General features: G+C 37.6%; 1 protein-coding gene across 1 annotated transcript in view; it reads right to left on the minus strand.

Moving 5' to 3' along the window:
* LOC118745226 (mitogen-activated protein kinase kinase kinase kinase 5) overlaps nucleotides 1-18740 on the minus strand; it is a 108107-nt gene that overhangs the window by 10031 nt on the left and 79336 nt on the right. The window contains exons 2-3 of the mRNA XM_036478750.1: nucleotides 17224-17644; nucleotides 17135-17151 (exon numbers count right to left, since the gene is read on the minus strand). Of these exons, the coding sequence (XP_036334643.1) occupies nucleotides 17135-17151; nucleotides 17224-17644 (438 nt within the window). The remainder of the gene's footprint in view (nucleotides 1-17134; nucleotides 17152-17223; nucleotides 17645-18740) is intronic.

An 18740-nucleotide genomic window follows, 5' to 3' on the forward strand; every position in this document is an offset into this window, starting at 1 on the left:
AAAAAAATAGTGGTTCCGCTTAATCACGTATATTTTACAAACCAATTGAACAATCGTAATACGAAAAACAGCAAATGAAAGCCAATGAAACCGTGTACAATTCCCTTTTCGATAGGCATGATCCCAGTGGGAATTAGGAGCACGTAATAATACCTTATTAGCAACTTACTCTTCACCTGGCAGTCATTACCATTTCCCTGCCGAACGTCCCTTACTTTTACAAAGGCATGGCCGCCTTATGTAAGTAGGAATTTAGAATGTACATTTGCTATCAAACATACTTCTGAGTCGCTGTACAAAGTAAGTTACGTGTAATGCAGAGCAGTCGCTCGGAGTAGTTCGGTGCTTGGAAATAACTTCGGATGCGCGTTATTTTGCAACTGACAACGTAATGTGTCGCCGGAGGTGTTCATTTTGTGCTTTACTAGTAGATTACGCTGGTCATGATGACAATTTTGGTACTAAAAACTGAAAGAAAACATGACTTACCTCGTAAGGTGCTTACCTATTTTCCCAGTGGGATAGTTTCTGAGAAATTAATTAATATAGAGTGGCTGCATGGTTAAATTAGGAATTCGCTTATATTATCGATATTTATGTGTTTTAATCTATTTAGAAAATCATTTACAGTCTTATAGGAAATTGCCTTATTTTACGGCTTTTACTGTTTTAAAGTTACAATATATGTCCAAGCTGTGTGGAGCTGCCGATACAAACATATATTCAGGCTTATAAGCCTGTAATTATACATTTTTCTACATTAAATATAAATAGTATGCACCAACGGATTAAAGGTAGTAAATAATTAGTACCTTTTCTAGTACTTTAAAATGCGTGACCGGAATAGACCTGCCGAAAAAGTGAGGTTAAGTTACTGACAACACCTTGTTATTATTACACCATGATCAATTAGTTTCTCAAAAACTATCAGGCCTATCGAAAAATTATGCATATACGGTTCTACATAGGGATTGGAGTTGCATCCATAGAAGATTTTTGCTGTAAACCTTGGTTATTTGTTGATTCTTGTTATAAGTGGTCACCACCATAAGTGTAACCACCGAAAGTATAATAGCTATATTTTTAATAGAATGAGTTAGGGGATTCGCGTGGAAAATAGACCTTTTCTTCGTCTAGAAATTGAGAGAAGCAATTGAAGGGTGTTTGCATTGAAGGGTCTTTTGCACAAGTGTTCAAATCCCTCTGCTAGGCAACCGAATAACCGATGCTATTTAGTGCACATCGTCAATGGAAATGCGTCTACTACGCACACACATTTTATGACACGCAGAGGGCATGTTGTGGGAATTCGAGTTTGCTACAATTCCTACATTTAATTTGCAACATATTTGAAAGTAGCATAGAATTTGTGAAATTTGCAAGAGGAATATTTAACTCAATTACATAGTTGGTCGGAAACCCCAAGGTACTAATATGACTTTATTTGCGTGAAATAAATTAAATAAATGGTAAATGGAAAAAATCAGTTATCATTTATGAGAAGTTTAATTAGTCGGACTCATTTTAATTAGAAGAAAATTAGTCGTATCTACTGGTGACCTAGAGAAATAAATTTGCCTATTTGCTTAGTTAGCAAGTAGTGCGCCTGAAAGTATGCAACCTTAGATGCCCGAGAAACTTGTAATTTTGTTTTTTGCTAAAATTACTTTTACAATCATTTGGATGTGCTATTTTGGGGCATTAAGACTAACTGCCATATTCCCACGAAATGCTTTAACTCGCTGAAATTACTATTGACTTAAACTAAAGCTAACTTAAAAGGCTAAAACTCGATTGTATGTAAAAGCTAAGCTTAGAAGATTGAATAATGCCAACAAGGAGTACAATTTAAATTTTTTTTTTACCCAAGCCTTAAAGGTTTTTTTTTCACATTACTGCATGGAAAATATTTTTGAGTACCTCTTTATTCGTCGCTGCCTTCATTAATAACAGTGTTAAGTGTATGCACTTCTATTCCTATTTTATTCAATCTCATAGAGGGGCAGATACATACACAAAATACATTTGTATATGCTGACCAATAAACCGACATGAAACTATATTTGCCAATTCAAAGCTTCAAATTTAGCTGGCATATACTAAAGCCACAACAAAAAATACCCCCAAATCAAATCGCATTCATACAGGCTTGTTTCAAAGCATTGCATTGCACTCTAAAACCCCAGCGCAGATGGGCACCAATCGAAAAAAAAACCAACATCACTCATACGCAGTGTTGCCCGGCCACGTAATCCTAGATTGCAGGCAGTGAAGCGTTAGTGGTTTGACACATAAAGCAATATGAATGCGAGCGCACAGATGATGGAATGAATGCACGGAAGTAATATTGTCGGTTTATAATGCACTGCAGTGCTTACTCGCTGCCAGCAGCGTAAGAATGCAATCAATGGCGGGTGCGCGGTTACAGCCGAAAGGGTAAGTAAGGTTCATACTCTACATAGTAAAGCCGCCGCCAAAACTAACACTTGAAATAGCACTGAACTTTTAAGCCACCATAGAATACCGAAATCTAAATGTTGAATAGATACTGAATGCCGAGTGCACACAAAGCTGGCGTGCTAAGAGGCAGCGAATCGTAGAAAATAATGCAAAGACGAAGCGAATATAAAAGCTGAGATCCGACGGGTTCTTTGAACTAAGATGACATGTCAATAAAGGCACTTACATAAATACAGGCAGGCAACGCTCACTCAGCCAGTCGGTCGCTCGCTTGTGCAGCGTTTTGACAAAAGCGGCCGCAGCAGCATCGCGCAAAATGGCACAGAAAACCACAGAAAAGTAGTGAATGAAAGAATTCAAAACTGAATACTATTGCAGTACAGCAAAAGAATGAATTCGAAAGAAAATGAATGGCATGAATGCCTAAGGAAAGATTGAATGAAAATACCCTTAAGTGAAGGCGGGTAGCGAATGCGGCTTAAGCTCCACACACACACACACACACAGGCTTGCGTATGTGATTTAAGCTGTTAGGTGGCACACTAGCCTAAAGTCAAAAATGGTGTAACGAAAATTTGCGAAAAAAATCCGCTTAGAAGCGCTTAGGCAACAACTTAGCGCCACTTATTCGCGGGAGTAGCAAATTTATACATATGTACTCATAGTTGAATACCTCTTTCATTAAACAGCAAAGCTAAATGCTAAACATTACGGTTAAAAGTTCAGCAAATGCGCTGCAGGAGCATGTGCATTGAAGCGTTTCAATGCGAGCTGCTTAACATTCGCATATTAAAGTAGAGCAGCAACAGCACAGAGGTTAAGTAAATAAAATTGTAGCCTTAAGCTTAGAAGCGGCGGAGTTGTGCGATTTAGAGTTGGCGTTGATGTGGATGAGAACGTGAATGTGGGTGAAGTTAAAGCGATGTTTGCTCACATATTTGCTTATATTTATGTATGTTTATGTACATACTTAGCTGAAAAGTAAACTGTTACATTTAATGCTGGACGAGTTGGAAAGATGTCAACGACGAAAATTAATTTTAAATTCTGTGATTTACATGAAACTTCCAATACGCCACTTAAATTTGAATTTTCGGCAGTAGAAAATACATGCTTGCTTCAAAACAAAAATGGAAAAATATTAATCCTAGGTAAATATATGAGCAGCGCCAAAAACTACTATTTGAACTACTATGTATATTTGCTCATTACCGATTCGCACAGCACTATTATCCAGTCCAGATTGCTTATATAGGAGCAAGAACTGAGTGCATACAAGGAAAAAAAAACTATGATAAAACTGAGCTCTACAATACGATAGGAATGCTGATGAGCTTTCTATAAGCGTGCGAAAAATGTGGCAGCAGGGATCGTTCCACTTGCATGCGGCGCACATATTTACGCAACACCATGAAAATCAATTTAAAATAGGCGCTTGCTCGCCCATACACTTTTGCAACAAAGGCAAGTGACAGCAAAGCAAATGTTATTGTGCTTACGACAGGTTACGTATACGCAACGCTGTACCGGTGAAGAAGCAATTGGTTGTTGACTAGTGTTGCCAGATTTTATTTTCCAGCCATACGGGACCAATACGGGATTTACAAAAAGTTAACGGGACAATTGATAAATTAAGGATTTGCTTTAAAAGTTAAACTACGAACCATTATTAACAAAGATGATCCATTTCAACGAAGTAATGCTCAGATTAGTTATAAACATGTGATAAATTTCGTTTATTTCATTGCAACACTTTTTAATTAATACAAAAATATGTATGTACGTAAGCATATAATTGATAAAACCATAAAAACAAATTAAGAGATACAGTTGCGGTCAAAATAATAGCAGCAAAATTCAGTTGCCGTTGGCAACTTATCTTTATTTATTTATTATTAATAATTTTCATTTAATTATGGGTCGATCTATATCAGATACCACATAAATAAAAGTTTCAGAGCTTGCAAATAGTTCACAAAAAAATAATTAAATTAAAAAAAATCATAAAAATTTCGATATTTTCAATTAGATTTCCTACAAAGATTTGGAGTATGCGGTTTTATAGCCAATTCGATTTCAGTACAATAAAGTGAAAGTTTCAAGGCGCTTAAAATTACAATTGAGTTTTTTTTTTGTGGAGTGTTGCGCATTTTCTTCCATATAAAAGTCAGCTTTGTTCATGCATTATATGGAAGAAAATTTCCAACTCCCTCCACAAAATTCAAAAAAATCAACGGAAATTTTTTAGCTAAATTTCTCTTGCAGAGTTGCATGCAATAATGCTTGCTAACGACCTACTCACAATAGCCGCATTAAACCATGATCATGTTGAGTAGAAGTTTGCAGGTTGAAAACAATAATGAAATTTGTCGAAAATACGGTAAAAATCTTGTCCCGCCTAAAAATTTCAAATTTAATGCAAAATACGGTACCATCCCGGCAAATACGGGACATATGGCAACACTATTGTTGACTCTACTCAGTCACGTATCAAAGAGTTGCACATTTTTTCACTGTGACAAAGCAAAGTTGAAAGGTTACTCTTCCACTAATACAACCTTCTTCCTGCTGTCCTTGCTGTAGTGCCTTGTTAGCACGTAACAAGCATGCGGGTGTGTGTGTGTGAGTGTGTGAATATGTGGGCATGTTTGTAAATGTGTAATAGCGTTTAGTATCATTAACAAGTCAGCAACAAAGACAACATGAAAATCAAAGTCATCAACTTTGCGAGCAACAGACAGCAGCAATAAGAGGATGTGTGGGACAGGAAAATGCGAAAAAGGTATGGTTGCGGCCCACATTATTAACATCCAACAAACGTTCGTTAAAAAGGTGTAAAACGAATGGCACAGCGTTATGCCAAAATGGAAAATATCCAAGTGAGAAATGATCGAGTTTTAGAGCAAATAATGCGGACATTCTTTTAGTTCTTTTCGAGGGTGAGGCGCAATCATCGCTATTATCAGAATCTGAGTCGCACAAGATGTCCGCATGTGAAAACCTCTAGTGAAATTTCCCGGCGAATGATTTTCGGGAGCATTTTAACCCTCTAGCGACCCCCCAAACGCCATTATATTCAGACTATCCAAACAAAGGGGTCAACATGAATCTTTCGCGAACACCTTTTATGAATACGCAGGTATCGTAAGTGTCATAATTTAAGGGATGTCGGCAGGCAGTTCTCAAGAAAAATCTCAAAAAATGATTTTTATTATTTCTGTTGCTTGAAAAGGTACTTTGCTTTTGCTGTAAATTTTTGTGAAAAATATGCAAAAATATGAGCGTTATTTTCTTCGAGAGAGGCGGATTCATCGTTTCAGTTCAGAACTTTTACTCCATGTAATTGTTGTTGCGTTTCTCTTCCAAAAAATAACGATGAAATTCGAACCGAAAAAAAATAAAAATTCAACTTTAACGATAATTATTGATTGGAAAAATAAAAGTCACAAATAACGATTTTGCAATGTTCTAAAAATAAAAACCTTTACCGGTTATTTTCGGTCCCTGTGAACAAATGATAAAACGCATAAAAAGTTGCTGCATATTTCAAGTGTAAATATTTCTTTCTTTTTTTTATTTCCTGTGGACTTTTACATTCTTTCTATAACGACTTTGTCTGAGAATACTCGTTGTGAAATTTTCCGACGAATTATTTTCTAAAACATTTTAACCCTCTAGCGACCTAATAAATGCCATTTTATTCACACTTTCCAAAAAAGAGGCCGAAACGACGCTTTCGTGAGAGCTAATGGGTTAAAATCTTCTACAAAATTTTTCTTCGTGAAATTTTTCTATATGACCCAAACTACAAATTTCGCTCCGATATGAATTTTAACCCTTTTCTCAGTCTTTCTGACACTTAATATAGCCATACAAAAATTTATCGGAGAATACAAAAATATTTGGAGGTTTTACTTACTTTATGGGTCTTTTTATAGATCTTTCATCCTGAGTTGGCATCATACCATCCCCAAAAATGCTGTTTAGGAAGGAATGAACCGCTCAAGACAACAAAATTAACTATGCTCCAAATGTGAACTGCTCTGGTCTTGTGTTCATTTTTCTGCGCCAATGCGTATGTACTACGTACGTATGCCTGTACTATGTAAACTTTAGATTTGACTCCTGCAGATACCTCTAAAATGTTTGAACTCAGCAGCGGAAAGCAAATTTTTCCTACTGGGCCATGTCATTTACCACTTTGTGGATATCTGATTGCAACATTGAGTTCACTCCTACGCAAAAGTAGTTACAAAAGCAGATATTTGCTACAGGCACGTTTGCAAGCCGAGCAAGTCTTTCAAGGAAGTCAGCCTAACCGTAGCGTAATAGTATTTTCACCTGTAACATTTTCTCTTCGGTTTAGTTTTCTAAACGTCAGTATACAGCGTTACAAGTAGCCTACTTACAAACATACAGCTAGTCAGGGTATCAAAGCAACCAAACGGGGAAATCTGTGCTCACGCGACTCTACGCTGCAGCCAGCCAATGCATTTATGTATCTCAAAAGAAAAAATTCATCTGAAGCCAATATTACCGCATTGTAGCGCTTTGTGCCAATGTATGTTTGAATACCGTTATATATGTATGTTTAGTAGTTTTTTTTTATGGTTTTTATGCGCTCTTTTGCCTACTGTCGAATTAGCTTAATGACTCTCCAAAACGTTCAAGTGATTTAATGACAAGGCACAGTAAAATGCGTTTATTTGCTGCCAACGCCCATTCAACATCCTTCATACATAGTATAAATAGTAGGTATGTTTATGTGTTACTCTACTTATTTCATATGCTCATTCATAACGCACGCAGCGACACACGGCCACACGGCCACACAGCCACACATTCACAGACTTGTATGCATAGAAATCCCTTCTACCACCTTGCGACAGACAGACAGACAGACAGACAGATTCCACCCACTAATCTTTTTGAGAGCTGCTGACGGCGGGCTGTGACTGTACTGTGGCTGATGGCGAATGGCGGATGGCGGCAGTCAACCGGAATTGATGTGTTCGTGGTTACATTAAACGGATATTTCGTGGTGTTGTTGTATACGAGTACATATGTTTGTCGGTTTAGAATGTTACAAAATGTTAGAATTTCGTAATAGGCTGACAGTTTAGCTGTGAAATTTAGCTACAGACATTTTAGAATTTCGACATTTGCTGCCACAAATTTCGCAACAAATATGACAAATCTGCGTTTTGTGGCACAACTTGTCACATGTGACGACACCCCAGAATTCATTTGACATTTTGGTTGGTGGTCGGATAGAGCGATCAGGGAGCGGTGGGCCTGAAGCCAATTACATACGGGCAGTTCGAATTAAATATATCTTCGAACGAAAAGCAGGCCTGCCACGCACCTGTCACGCAAAGCCCACTAGGGCAGCGTCTGCCGAGCAACGAGTGAGCTACCATCGCATTTTTTTTTTCATAAAAAAAAATAAAAGTTATAGGCATGCAAAGTGATGAGTCTCTCAGTAACTTGGCAACTGTTTTTTTTTACGCAAGGATGTTGGCTGATGGTTTAACCAAGAGTTCAGTCCAACTATTTTCAAACTTTCACACAGGAATTTTAAAAGCTAAAGCTTCGTGTTTAAGAATTAATTTCAAATTTGCAGGCCACATTTTGATAACCGACGTGAATTATTCTAAGAAAATTCAAATGAAACCAATTTCCGCTGAGCAAAAATCTGCTGCTGGCTTAATTTCCAAACAAACCAACCAAACGGGAATTAATCTTTTGAAAATTGCACATTAACAGAGATAACCGCAATAACCGCTCAATTGGTGTTAGTTTATTTTCTCATTGATTTATTTATTTGGATTGTAGTGCATGCCGTCTTCCGATATACGTACAAACGTACACCGCAACCGCTGCGGCCACCGGTGCCACCGCCACTAGCGACTAACTATGCTAATTTTTATTGACCCAAATCGAATGTTTTTTTTTTGCGTGCCACACAAACACACAAGCAAGACATACATATGCCTACATGCATACATATGTATATAATTGGGCGCCGCGTACATAATAAATTGATATGCACGTGCAGACTGTTTACAATTTAAACAAGAAATTTAGTTTTTTTTAAATTTTTATGTTTTTATTTTTTACAGTTAACCATGCATGCTGAGTACCATCATTACTCATGTGAGCACAAGGCACCTGTGCTTGTATTTTATAAATAATACAGAGCAAGCCTACAAATACCAGCGAATTCGTGCTCGGTTTCCATTTCCATTTTTTATTTTTATTATTATTTTTTTTTTTCAAAACAAAAAAAAAAAACAAAAAGGACGTGCTCAACTCAATGAAACAAAAACAAATTGCTATGCGACGTGCTCACATCGGATTTGCGCACATGTGCTTGCTTGCTGTAAATTTTCGCCCATAGAAAAACATGTGAATTCTCTAACGGTAAATGCAGAACTGCTGTTTTCCAATATTTAATATTTTTCTTCTTTGCATTAGCATATTTACACACACACTCACATACACCTACGCTGTAGTGTAAGTGTTTTGTCTTCCATACTTCATTTCTTTGCCTTTCTTTGTCCGTTTCGATGTGCGCCGAAATTTTGCAAAACATTCCACTATATCTCGATTTTTCTTCTTTTTTTTGCTCTTGAAGATTCGCAGATCTTAAGCTGATTTCTTGTTTATTTTGTTTACTACAATACTTCATCCCTTCGCGCGCAAAATCGAATCAATTCGCCTGTTCGACGGCCAAATTCGCAATTTTGATTTCATTGGCTTCTAGTTCGCCGCCTTCGCATCTTTTTGTTTATTTGTTTTTGAAATGTGTAACTGTTTGTTGTGCTACGCATTAGTCTGTGTTTATAAATCGCTTATTTGCACATTTCACTTGAGGTTTTCTTCTTTTTTTGATTCGTGAACCAGGCGCAGACTTGCAGACAATGCCAGATAAGTTTTTTCAATTGAAATTGCAAGTATCACTTTGGGTTGCTTTCATTGCAAATATTATTAAATGTATAGCTTTTGCGACTTAATTTCAAATTGTATGATGTAGAAATTTTAATGGAAATTCATACAAATATACATGTGTATGTATCATTCAAATGCCAATAAAAAGATGTACACCGTGGCGTATGAGCAACATTTGGTTTTCTATTCATCTCCGTTTGGTGGCCGTCATAGCTGCGTAGGCGTTTGCTAACTCAATTACGAGCTTGTAAACAAACGCCGTCTAACTATTTTTAGCATAAACAAGTAAGAGCAGCGCTGTCTTCGGCTATGCCGAAGGCTTCATACCTTTCATGAACATCTGCAAATTTTACTTTGACAGATTACTGCTTTTGAGTACATCTGCATACATCGATAGATGAGTTACATACCTATATAAAAAATCGCATCTGAACAAACAGAGGTATGGAAGATATACCTTATATTAGCACCAATCTAAGTGATTTTCACTGCTATGTGATCGGTATGTAAACCGACACAATTTATTGGGTTTAGTTTCCTACATAAAGGAGATATATCGCAAAAACTGGTATCTGAACAATCAGTGCTATAGGAGATAAAGCTTATACAGCATAGATTTTGACGATTTTCTCAGTAGACTTTGTATTATTATTTATAAAATATCTTACGAAATTTATCGGTTTTAGCTGTTCAAATAAAGGAGTTTTACAGTAAAATCCCATATCTGAACAATCAGATGTATGGAAGATATATGTTGTAGTCACCCGATCCTTGTTATTTTCACTGTAAGTATTCTGTTAATAATGAGTGAAAATGGTGCGAAATTTCATGTTCCTAGCTGCATAAATGCATGAATTATAACGAAAAATCTCATATCTGAACAATCAGTTGTATGGGAGCTATAGGTTATAGTTATCCGATCTTTTTAATTTTCACTGTAAGTTTTCTGTTGATAATTATTGAAAACAGTGCGGAATTTCCTGCTCCCAGCTATATAAATGGAGGAGTTATAACGAAAAATTTTATATCTGAACAATCAGTTGTATGGGAGCTATAGGTTATAGTGAACCGATCTTTGTAATTTTCACTGTAAGCATTCTGTTAATAATGGGTGCAAGTGCTGCAAAATTTCATGTTCGTAGCTGCATAAATGTAGAAGTTATAACGAAAAATCTCATATCTGAACAATCAGTTGTATGGGAGTTATAGGTTATAGTGACCCGATCTTTGTAATTTCCACTGTAAGTATTCTGTTGATAATAGGTGCAAGTACTGCAAAATTTCATGTTCCTAGCTGCATAAATGGAGAAGTTATAACGAAAAATCTCATATCTGAACAATCAGTTGTATGGGAGCTATATGTTATAGTGGTCCGATTCTTCCGGTTCCGACAAATGATTAATACATTATAAAAATACACCCACTTACCAAATTTGATCCGGATATCTCGAAAACTGAGAGACTAGATTGCATACAAACAGACAGACAGACGGACAGACGGACAGACGGACAGACGGACATGGATAAATCAACTCAGCTCGACGTTCCGATCAAATAAGTACACATTTTAATGGGTCTATCTCTTTTTGTTCTGGTACTTACAAACATCGGACCAAAGTTATAATACCATTTCATGCTCATGAAAGGTATAAAAAGTGGGCACTAAACACATTTATCAAGCTGCCAGCGAAAGAGGGATCGCTAATCAATTTTCCTACAGAATTCGGGGTATGTCGGCTGAAGCCTTAATTTTTCATTTTTCATTTTCTTTTCTTACGGTTTCACTTTCTCACCGGAGCGTTTGCAATCACGCCACACTTTTTTCGCCTTTCACATGCCTTTTGGCGTTGATGCGACCCTCTTCACGCGCTTGATGCGTGGGCCATTAAATAAAATCATGTCAAAATCTTTACCAACACAGAGCAATTGAAACACTAACAGCTTTGGCCAGCCATCAGCGCCAGTAGAAATGTGCGCATGCACAAAATACAAAAAAAAACAACAATAACCTCAACAAACAAATAATCAAAATGGTAGCGACAATTTGGCTAAACTGCGGTGAACAATTTCCAATTGTAGCACATTTTACAGCTTTATAATTTCTCCCTTAGCCCGCTCACTTTTAAAAGCCACTGCAGCATTGCGCTATGAATAATGCTTTTGTTTGCTGGTTTAAGTCAACAATTTCGAATTTATTTCATGACCGGCATTCGAAAATAATGTAATTCAGCGTAAAATCCAGACTTCGGTGACAACGAAAGGATGACAGTGATAATTAAATGAAAAACGCTGCCCGTTGACTGGTCGGCGCATGAGAGGCTCCAGCGCTGCAGCTGTCGCGGCCATTATTATTTATTTGTTAGTTTATAATTATATTTCAGTTGTCGCTGGACACTTGCGCTGATTGACATTTTAATGGAGCGTATAAAATTGAATGGCAATGGCGACAGCTAGGATAGCGTAGAGCGCGCTACAGCCTAGCGCGATAACAGACAATGAAAGGAGAGCAATAAAGATTGGGGAGGTACTAAGGCGCACTCAAGCGTCTACTCGAGGGTATAGAGCTGACAGAAACGTTAAAGGCGCGCGCTGCAAATTTCCTTTGAAGGCCAAGCGAGCGCTGGGTCAGGGGCTGATCCGACAATTGTTGAGTTGAAAATGTGGACGTGCTTAGCGTACGATAGATGGCGCTCAACGCCACTTGTGTTCAAAAACTGAATAAGAAAAACAAGGTGAGATAGAAGTGTGTATGTCCTTGTAGCAGCAAAGTACGAGTGTGTACGTGCGCTCGCCCCTGACGCATCTGCGCTGCGGTATAAAATAAAACCTATTCGTTTTAAAACTAATTAATTTAATCAACAGCATCCGACTTCACAATCGTCGACGATATTTTGCCTTCACCGCAGTGGGGCAAGCAGTCTCACCAGTGGTAGTTGTTGTTGTGCGAATTAATTTATCTCTGACTGCTGCTTTGTTTGTTTGCTTGTTTGGCTCTCCGTCTGTGGATGGTAGAAAATTTCCTGCACAAATAAAAAATGATCGTGCTTTCCATTTAAGATTCGATTTAAAAGCGGAATATATTCAAGGTGGGCGTGCAAAGCCGACTGATATTGGAGCGGGTCCTGGAAACCGATTTATGTACGAAAATATTGATTTAAACTTAAGCTGATAGTAGCGGTTAATCAAGTTATTTAACAATTTAACCATATGTAGCTTAATGTGGTGAAGCAAAAACAAATGATGAAATTTAAGCATTTCCCGGACAAAAAAAGTGTTTTTACTTCCTATTTATTGAGTCAACGTTCTTCATAGCATTCCGACTTGCGACTTTCTGAACTTTATACGATTTAAGGTCCGCTTTCCATTTCACCTAACGGATAAATGATTCTGAGCAACCGCATTTTTGTTAATCAATTTGCCCGCAATAAACTTGGTAAGAAAATACTTGGCCACCGCTTTGGCGTTCAGACCAAAAAGTATGGTGCTATGGAAGAGTGGGCGGTTCAGCCAAGGAAATCAACTACTGCGCCCCTAAACCAACCTTCAGTAAGCTCTTTAAGACGAGCATCCTGTAAAGAAGAGAGGGGCAAAGACCAAAACCCCGGAGAAGGGGGAATTGGATTTTTTCACGGATGGATCCAAGCTAGACAATAGGGTTCCCAACGTACTTTTCTTTAAGGATCTAGGACTGGAATTATCTCAGGCTATGTACCTTAGTACGCATGCCGTAACGAAGACTACGATTAACATCTTTTAATCAAATCAATGAACGCGGTAATGCTAAGATCGAAGATTGCACAGGAATGCCTCGCAGCTCCAAATGATATTAGCGCCGTATTCAAGGTCGGGCTCATGTGGGTCCCGAGACATAGAGACATTGAGGGAATTTCAGGGCCGATGAGCTAGCCAGGAAAGATACCAATTTCCCCCTTTGTGAAGCAAAAGGTATATCCATGGATAACCTGTAGATTAGGACTTAGAAAAAACATGATTCAAGAGGCCAACAGGTCATGCCTGGAGGTGGTCACAGTAGAACAACCAGGCTACTATGGCCACAAAAAGATAAGAAAAGGACGAACGAGTTGCTCAGCCTCTCAAGAGAGGATATTGCGATGGTCACGGCTTGTGTAACCGTTCATGGACTATTTGGCCCATCAAGATATGGAATATTCTCACACGAATATTGCAGTAGTTGCAAAGATGAGTAAGAGGAAGAAACCGTAGAGCACTTCTTCTGCAAATGCCCAGCTTTGGCCAAGAGCAGGGCAGTTTTTAGGTAGGCACTTCTTGAGCTCTCTTACGGAAGTATCACATGTAGGGATAAAGTCATACGCTTTATAAGAGCTTCAAGATGGTTCTATGAAGAATAGTCACTGATGTTCCCGTGTTTCAAGGTCTAAGTGACTGCCACACCAACCTAACCTAACCGCATTTTTGAGCGATTTTTCTTCCCGAAATATGTATTTGGAATGACCTGGTATCGTTAGGTCCATTTGAAACACACCACACATGTGTACAGTTACTCAAAGCCAAAGGCTGTAAGTAAGAAATGAATGTGCGATGAAAGAGTTATGATAAAGTCGTTTTGGAAACTCGATACCACCAACGTGAAAAAATATCGAGATCAGTAAAGGTTTTTGTGTTATTTTTTTTTGAAGTTGACTCGTTTTTTTTTTTAACTTCATCTTAACATTTTCACAAGAAACAATTAAACGAAAGGATTCGGAACATACTATACATATGTACATATCGTTAGTATAGTATGGGAATGACATAACTCACATCGTCGCTGAAATACAAAAAGCCGAAACTAACTAAAAATCCCAAAAATTCACTTTTTGATTGAATAAAAAAATCGAACTATAAGTCCCCAGATAGTTTTATGCAACAAAGATTTTAGTTAGTTATGGCTTTTATTGCATTTAAGCAACGATGTTAGATACGTCCTTTCCATACTATACTAACGATATGTATGTATGTATGTACATACATACTCGCACCTCATTCAGTAACTCATTAACTATTTATTTTTGAAACGTTCGTTCCCCACACATTTCTGCAAGTTGTGGTGACGTGCAATGAAATGTTTGAGAAAATGAGAAGGAGTGTGAAATTGCAAAGCTTACAAGGACATTCAGGATCCACAGGTTTAGTTAGAAATGGAATATGAACGAAGAGAGAATTTTGATTAAATGTACTTAATTAGTTTTCACGTTAATAGAGGTAATGGAAAACGAAACTCACCACTGTTTTTGCGGTTGAAAACAGCTAGCAACAAAATCATTCACTGGCTGCTTTTAAATTTGGTTACATGCACAGCTGTTACCTACCAAATTTGCCAAGGCATACAAAACTTCGTTTAGGGTTTGCAAAGTATTCTTGGAATTTGTAAAACTGCTAAAAAAAAGTTGGCGAATACAAAGGAAAACGTTGCATAACCCTAGGCGGAAGAAGACTTCGGCAAATTACAAGAAATGCTATAGAAACGAGAAAGTAAACCATGCACTGCCGCCCTATTTTCAATTTAGTAGCGAGTATACGACAAAATGAAATATACATACATACAATAATATCAGAAAACAATGCCGGTAAACACAAAAGCAGGAGAAACTAATAGGGAACATAGTTGAACTGCAAACAAGCCTTGAAAACAGGCTGAGCCCATTTAAGTCGATGCAGCAGCAGCCTCCGCACGTCGTTTTTTTTTTTTTTAATACTACAGAGAAGACTGCAAGCTCTAAGAAGTGCGCACAGACACACACACACACACACAATTACATGTATGCTAACAGGGAAGCTAATATATGTACAAGTAAACAGTAACGAAGCGAACGAAATCGACAACAATAGCAGCGGTGCAGCGGCGGCGGCCACGGCAGCGGCAGCAGCAGCAAGGCATGAAAAGAATGTAGAACAAATCCTGCGCAGCAGCAGCAGCAGCAAGAAAAAACATTGAAAAATGAAAACAAGAAAGTTTAAGGAAAACCACAATAGACGTTGACCAATTGCGGAAGCAGAATGTGCAGCGGCACACCGAAGCAAGGCATGGCAGAGCGCGTGCGAGGGAGAGGGTACGCGGACAACAATGTGGCTGTGACGCGTGTGAGTGTGACTTGGCATTTCGCTGGATTTTTTCTTTTTATTTCTTTAGATTTCTATTTTTTCGCTTCTCCTTTTGCTACTCGTACATGATCCAGTCAAGCGAAGAAAAAATACTAAACAATACTCACTTTTCTCACCAAGAATTCTACGTTGTTTCCCTCTCTTTCGTTTCAAGTTTCCCACTCGGTGACTTCTTTTGCGACATAGCTTTAATTTCCTTTTCAAATGTCGTTAAGACACACGTTGCTACACTTTTGCCAGCAAGCATTTTTTTTAGTAATTTTTCTGGCCGCTGCTCGTTGCTGCCGCCTGCTATGTTACCAAGACTTGAAATGCTATATCCTAAAGTAAGCTTTTTCTAATAAGAAATTTCTTTGGCGGCAAATAGCTTTCTCTTTGCCATCAATTTCGTCTCTTTTTTAATACTTTTTTCAACTTAATTTTAAAAGTAAAGCATTTTTTTTGCTCAGAATTTCATTCGTTTTTACTTGTACGACACACAGCCGTCTTGAGTGAGTACTCGTGTCAATTTTACTCAATTAATGTTCGAACTAAGTTTCTGGTGTTTTGTTGGAAAAGTCCTTTGTAAAAGAAACTTGGCACGTCTTTTGTTTATGGGTTTTTAATTACAAAATAAGTATGTGCGCTGGTAAAAAAATCTTAGCTAATATTAGCTGATTTCACGTAAATAAATCGTAGTGCATATTTAGATTACCATAAAATTCAAATTCTTTATGTATCTTCTTCACATGCAATTTTGTATTTATTGCCGAAACCAAACTTTTGCGAGACATGAAAATTCCGTGGAATAAAAAATTGCATAGTTTTAGGCACGAATTGTGAATTCCTAAACACAATAAGAACGACGACAATATATTTCGTAAGACAAGTGTTAATTCTGGCACCTCTCTCGAAAGCTCTATTTTGTTTTTCGAAAGACTAATTGAAGGTCCTACTTAGCCTTATGCAGTCCGCCTTTTAGCAATAAGTTTTTTAAAATTAAATTAAATTTAAAAAAATATATATATATTTTTCATTTTAAAATAATAAGAATTAATAAATAAAATTAAATTTAATACTATACAAAATATATCTATTATTAAAATTTAATAAATATTTTTTTCTTTTTAAAAGAATAAAATGCAAAAAAAAACTAAACAAAAAAAACGAAAAACGAAACATTTAAAAAATTATGTATATATTTTTCAAAAAACTAAAAAGTAAAAGAAAATTTAAGTAAAAAGAAGAAATAAACAAAATAAGTTTACATTATATTAAAACAAATAGTTTTCTTTTTTAAAGGATAAAATCCAAGAATTAAAAGAAAATTTAACTAAAAAAAATAATTAATATATAAGATGAAAAGCAAGTAAGTTCCTAAAAATTAACAAAAGTCGTTCGAACTATCTTGCAATTTGTCGTTTATTTGTCTTACGAAAGACTTTTTCTATCTTAGCCAGAATTGCCCTATAAGTTGACATCCAATATAGGAATGTCGCAAAATATTCTAGAAAAGCGACTCAAATAGATATGTATCTTTTTTTTACAGAGCCACTGAAGCGGAGTTTTATGGGGTTCAGCGGCCCAGTGAATCATAAAGTTGAGTCTTACTAAAACTCACTTGTTTTACAAAACCAACTATAGGAAAAATAGCTGTTTAAAAGTAATATAAACTAGAAACATATGTGCTGGTAAACGAGCCACACTCACCGATAAAGCTTTTTCGCTTGTTGATCGTGGCGGTTATCTGCGCTGACACACCGAAATCCGCCAGCTTGACGTCGCCCTGTTCGGTCAGCAGGATGTTGGCGCCCTTGATATCACGATGCATCTTGCCCATCGTATGCAGGTACTCGAGTCCTTTCAAAGTTTCACGGCACATGTAGGCGATCTGTTGTTCGGCCAGCGGCCCCGTCACCTGGTAGATGTCCTGCAGACTGCCACCACCACAATACTCCATACATATCCACAATTTGTCGCGTCGCAGATACGAACCATAGTATGTGATGATGTTTTTATGCCGACAATCGCGCATCATAATAATCTCCTGCTGGATGATCTGTATGTCATCGGTGGGCTCGAGTTTGATGACTTTGATGGCGGCCAATTCATTGCTCTGTATGCGCTTCGCCTGTGACACGAGAAAGAGAACAAAAAGCGAGACAATAAATATTAGAGGTGTGTTATGAAGGTGGGTGATAAATGCCGAAGATAATGGATGCAAATTGCGCTTATTATTATTCAAATGATTTTTCAAACAAGACGAAGTGGCAATTGGCGCTGGCGCTAGGCAAACACTTTCGCTCGAAGAATAACACACACAGAGGCAAAGGCAAAAAGGTTGAGAAGATTGCCATTTACTCGATTGATTGCCAAAGAGTATTACAGCATTAGCGAATGGGAGTGAGTGCGAAGCAGGGAAGCGAGGGCGTGCCGAGTGGCTGATGGGTGTGCCAATAAATTTTCAATTCTTTTCGCTTTCACTTGACGCATAATAAGGCACTAAGCGAGCGCGGTTAGGTGCAGGCATAGAAAAAAATTGATTTCCATTTTATTATTACGGCAACGACACACACACACACACGCACACACATGCACAATCATGCATACAATGGCACTGCACTCACACAAACGCCTGCATACATTGAGAAAGCAAATTGACTGGCTTTTTTTTTTGCAATTCCTCACCCATGTTTTTTCTACTATCAATGCAATATCCACTTCCAAGCCATGTTGTAGCCTTCGTACTGCTGCACCCACACTTCTGCATACTTTGTGTGGCTGCTGCCATTTTATGTTGTATGCAAATATTTGAATTTTCAATAAATTTCACTGCTGCACTTGATGCTGCTGCTGCTGCTGCTGCTTCCTTTGTTGCAAATGGAAATGGCAAACTTGGCTAAAGAGCACACGCCGAGGAAGGGTTGCCGAGGACGGCAAGTGGTGCGAGTTGAATTCAATTTAGTTGGAGAAAGGAATTGCTAAGAGCGGTAAGCAGTTAGTTCTGTTGATTGCTCGTTGGTTGGAGATAGTTGAAGTTTAAGTAAATCCATTAAATGCCATTCTGTTGGCTATTCGATTGGCAGATCAAGAATACCTTGGAGGATGCGTGCAGCAGCAATGGACGGTCGGTGCAGTAAATTGGGGAAGTAAATGGGTTGGAAAATAAATCTGTTAGGGGAAAGCGATAGCAGTTAATGGAGGGAATTTAAACGAGAGATTTATAA

The sequence above is a fragment of the Rhagoletis pomonella genome, unplaced genomic scaffold (assembly GCF_013731165.1).
Source record: "Rhagoletis pomonella isolate Grant_MI unplaced genomic scaffold, Rhpom_1.0 Rhpom_scaffold_00008, whole genome shotgun sequence".
In the NCBI taxonomy this organism is placed as follows: domain Eukaryota; kingdom Metazoa; phylum Arthropoda; class Insecta; order Diptera; family Tephritidae; genus Rhagoletis; species Rhagoletis pomonella.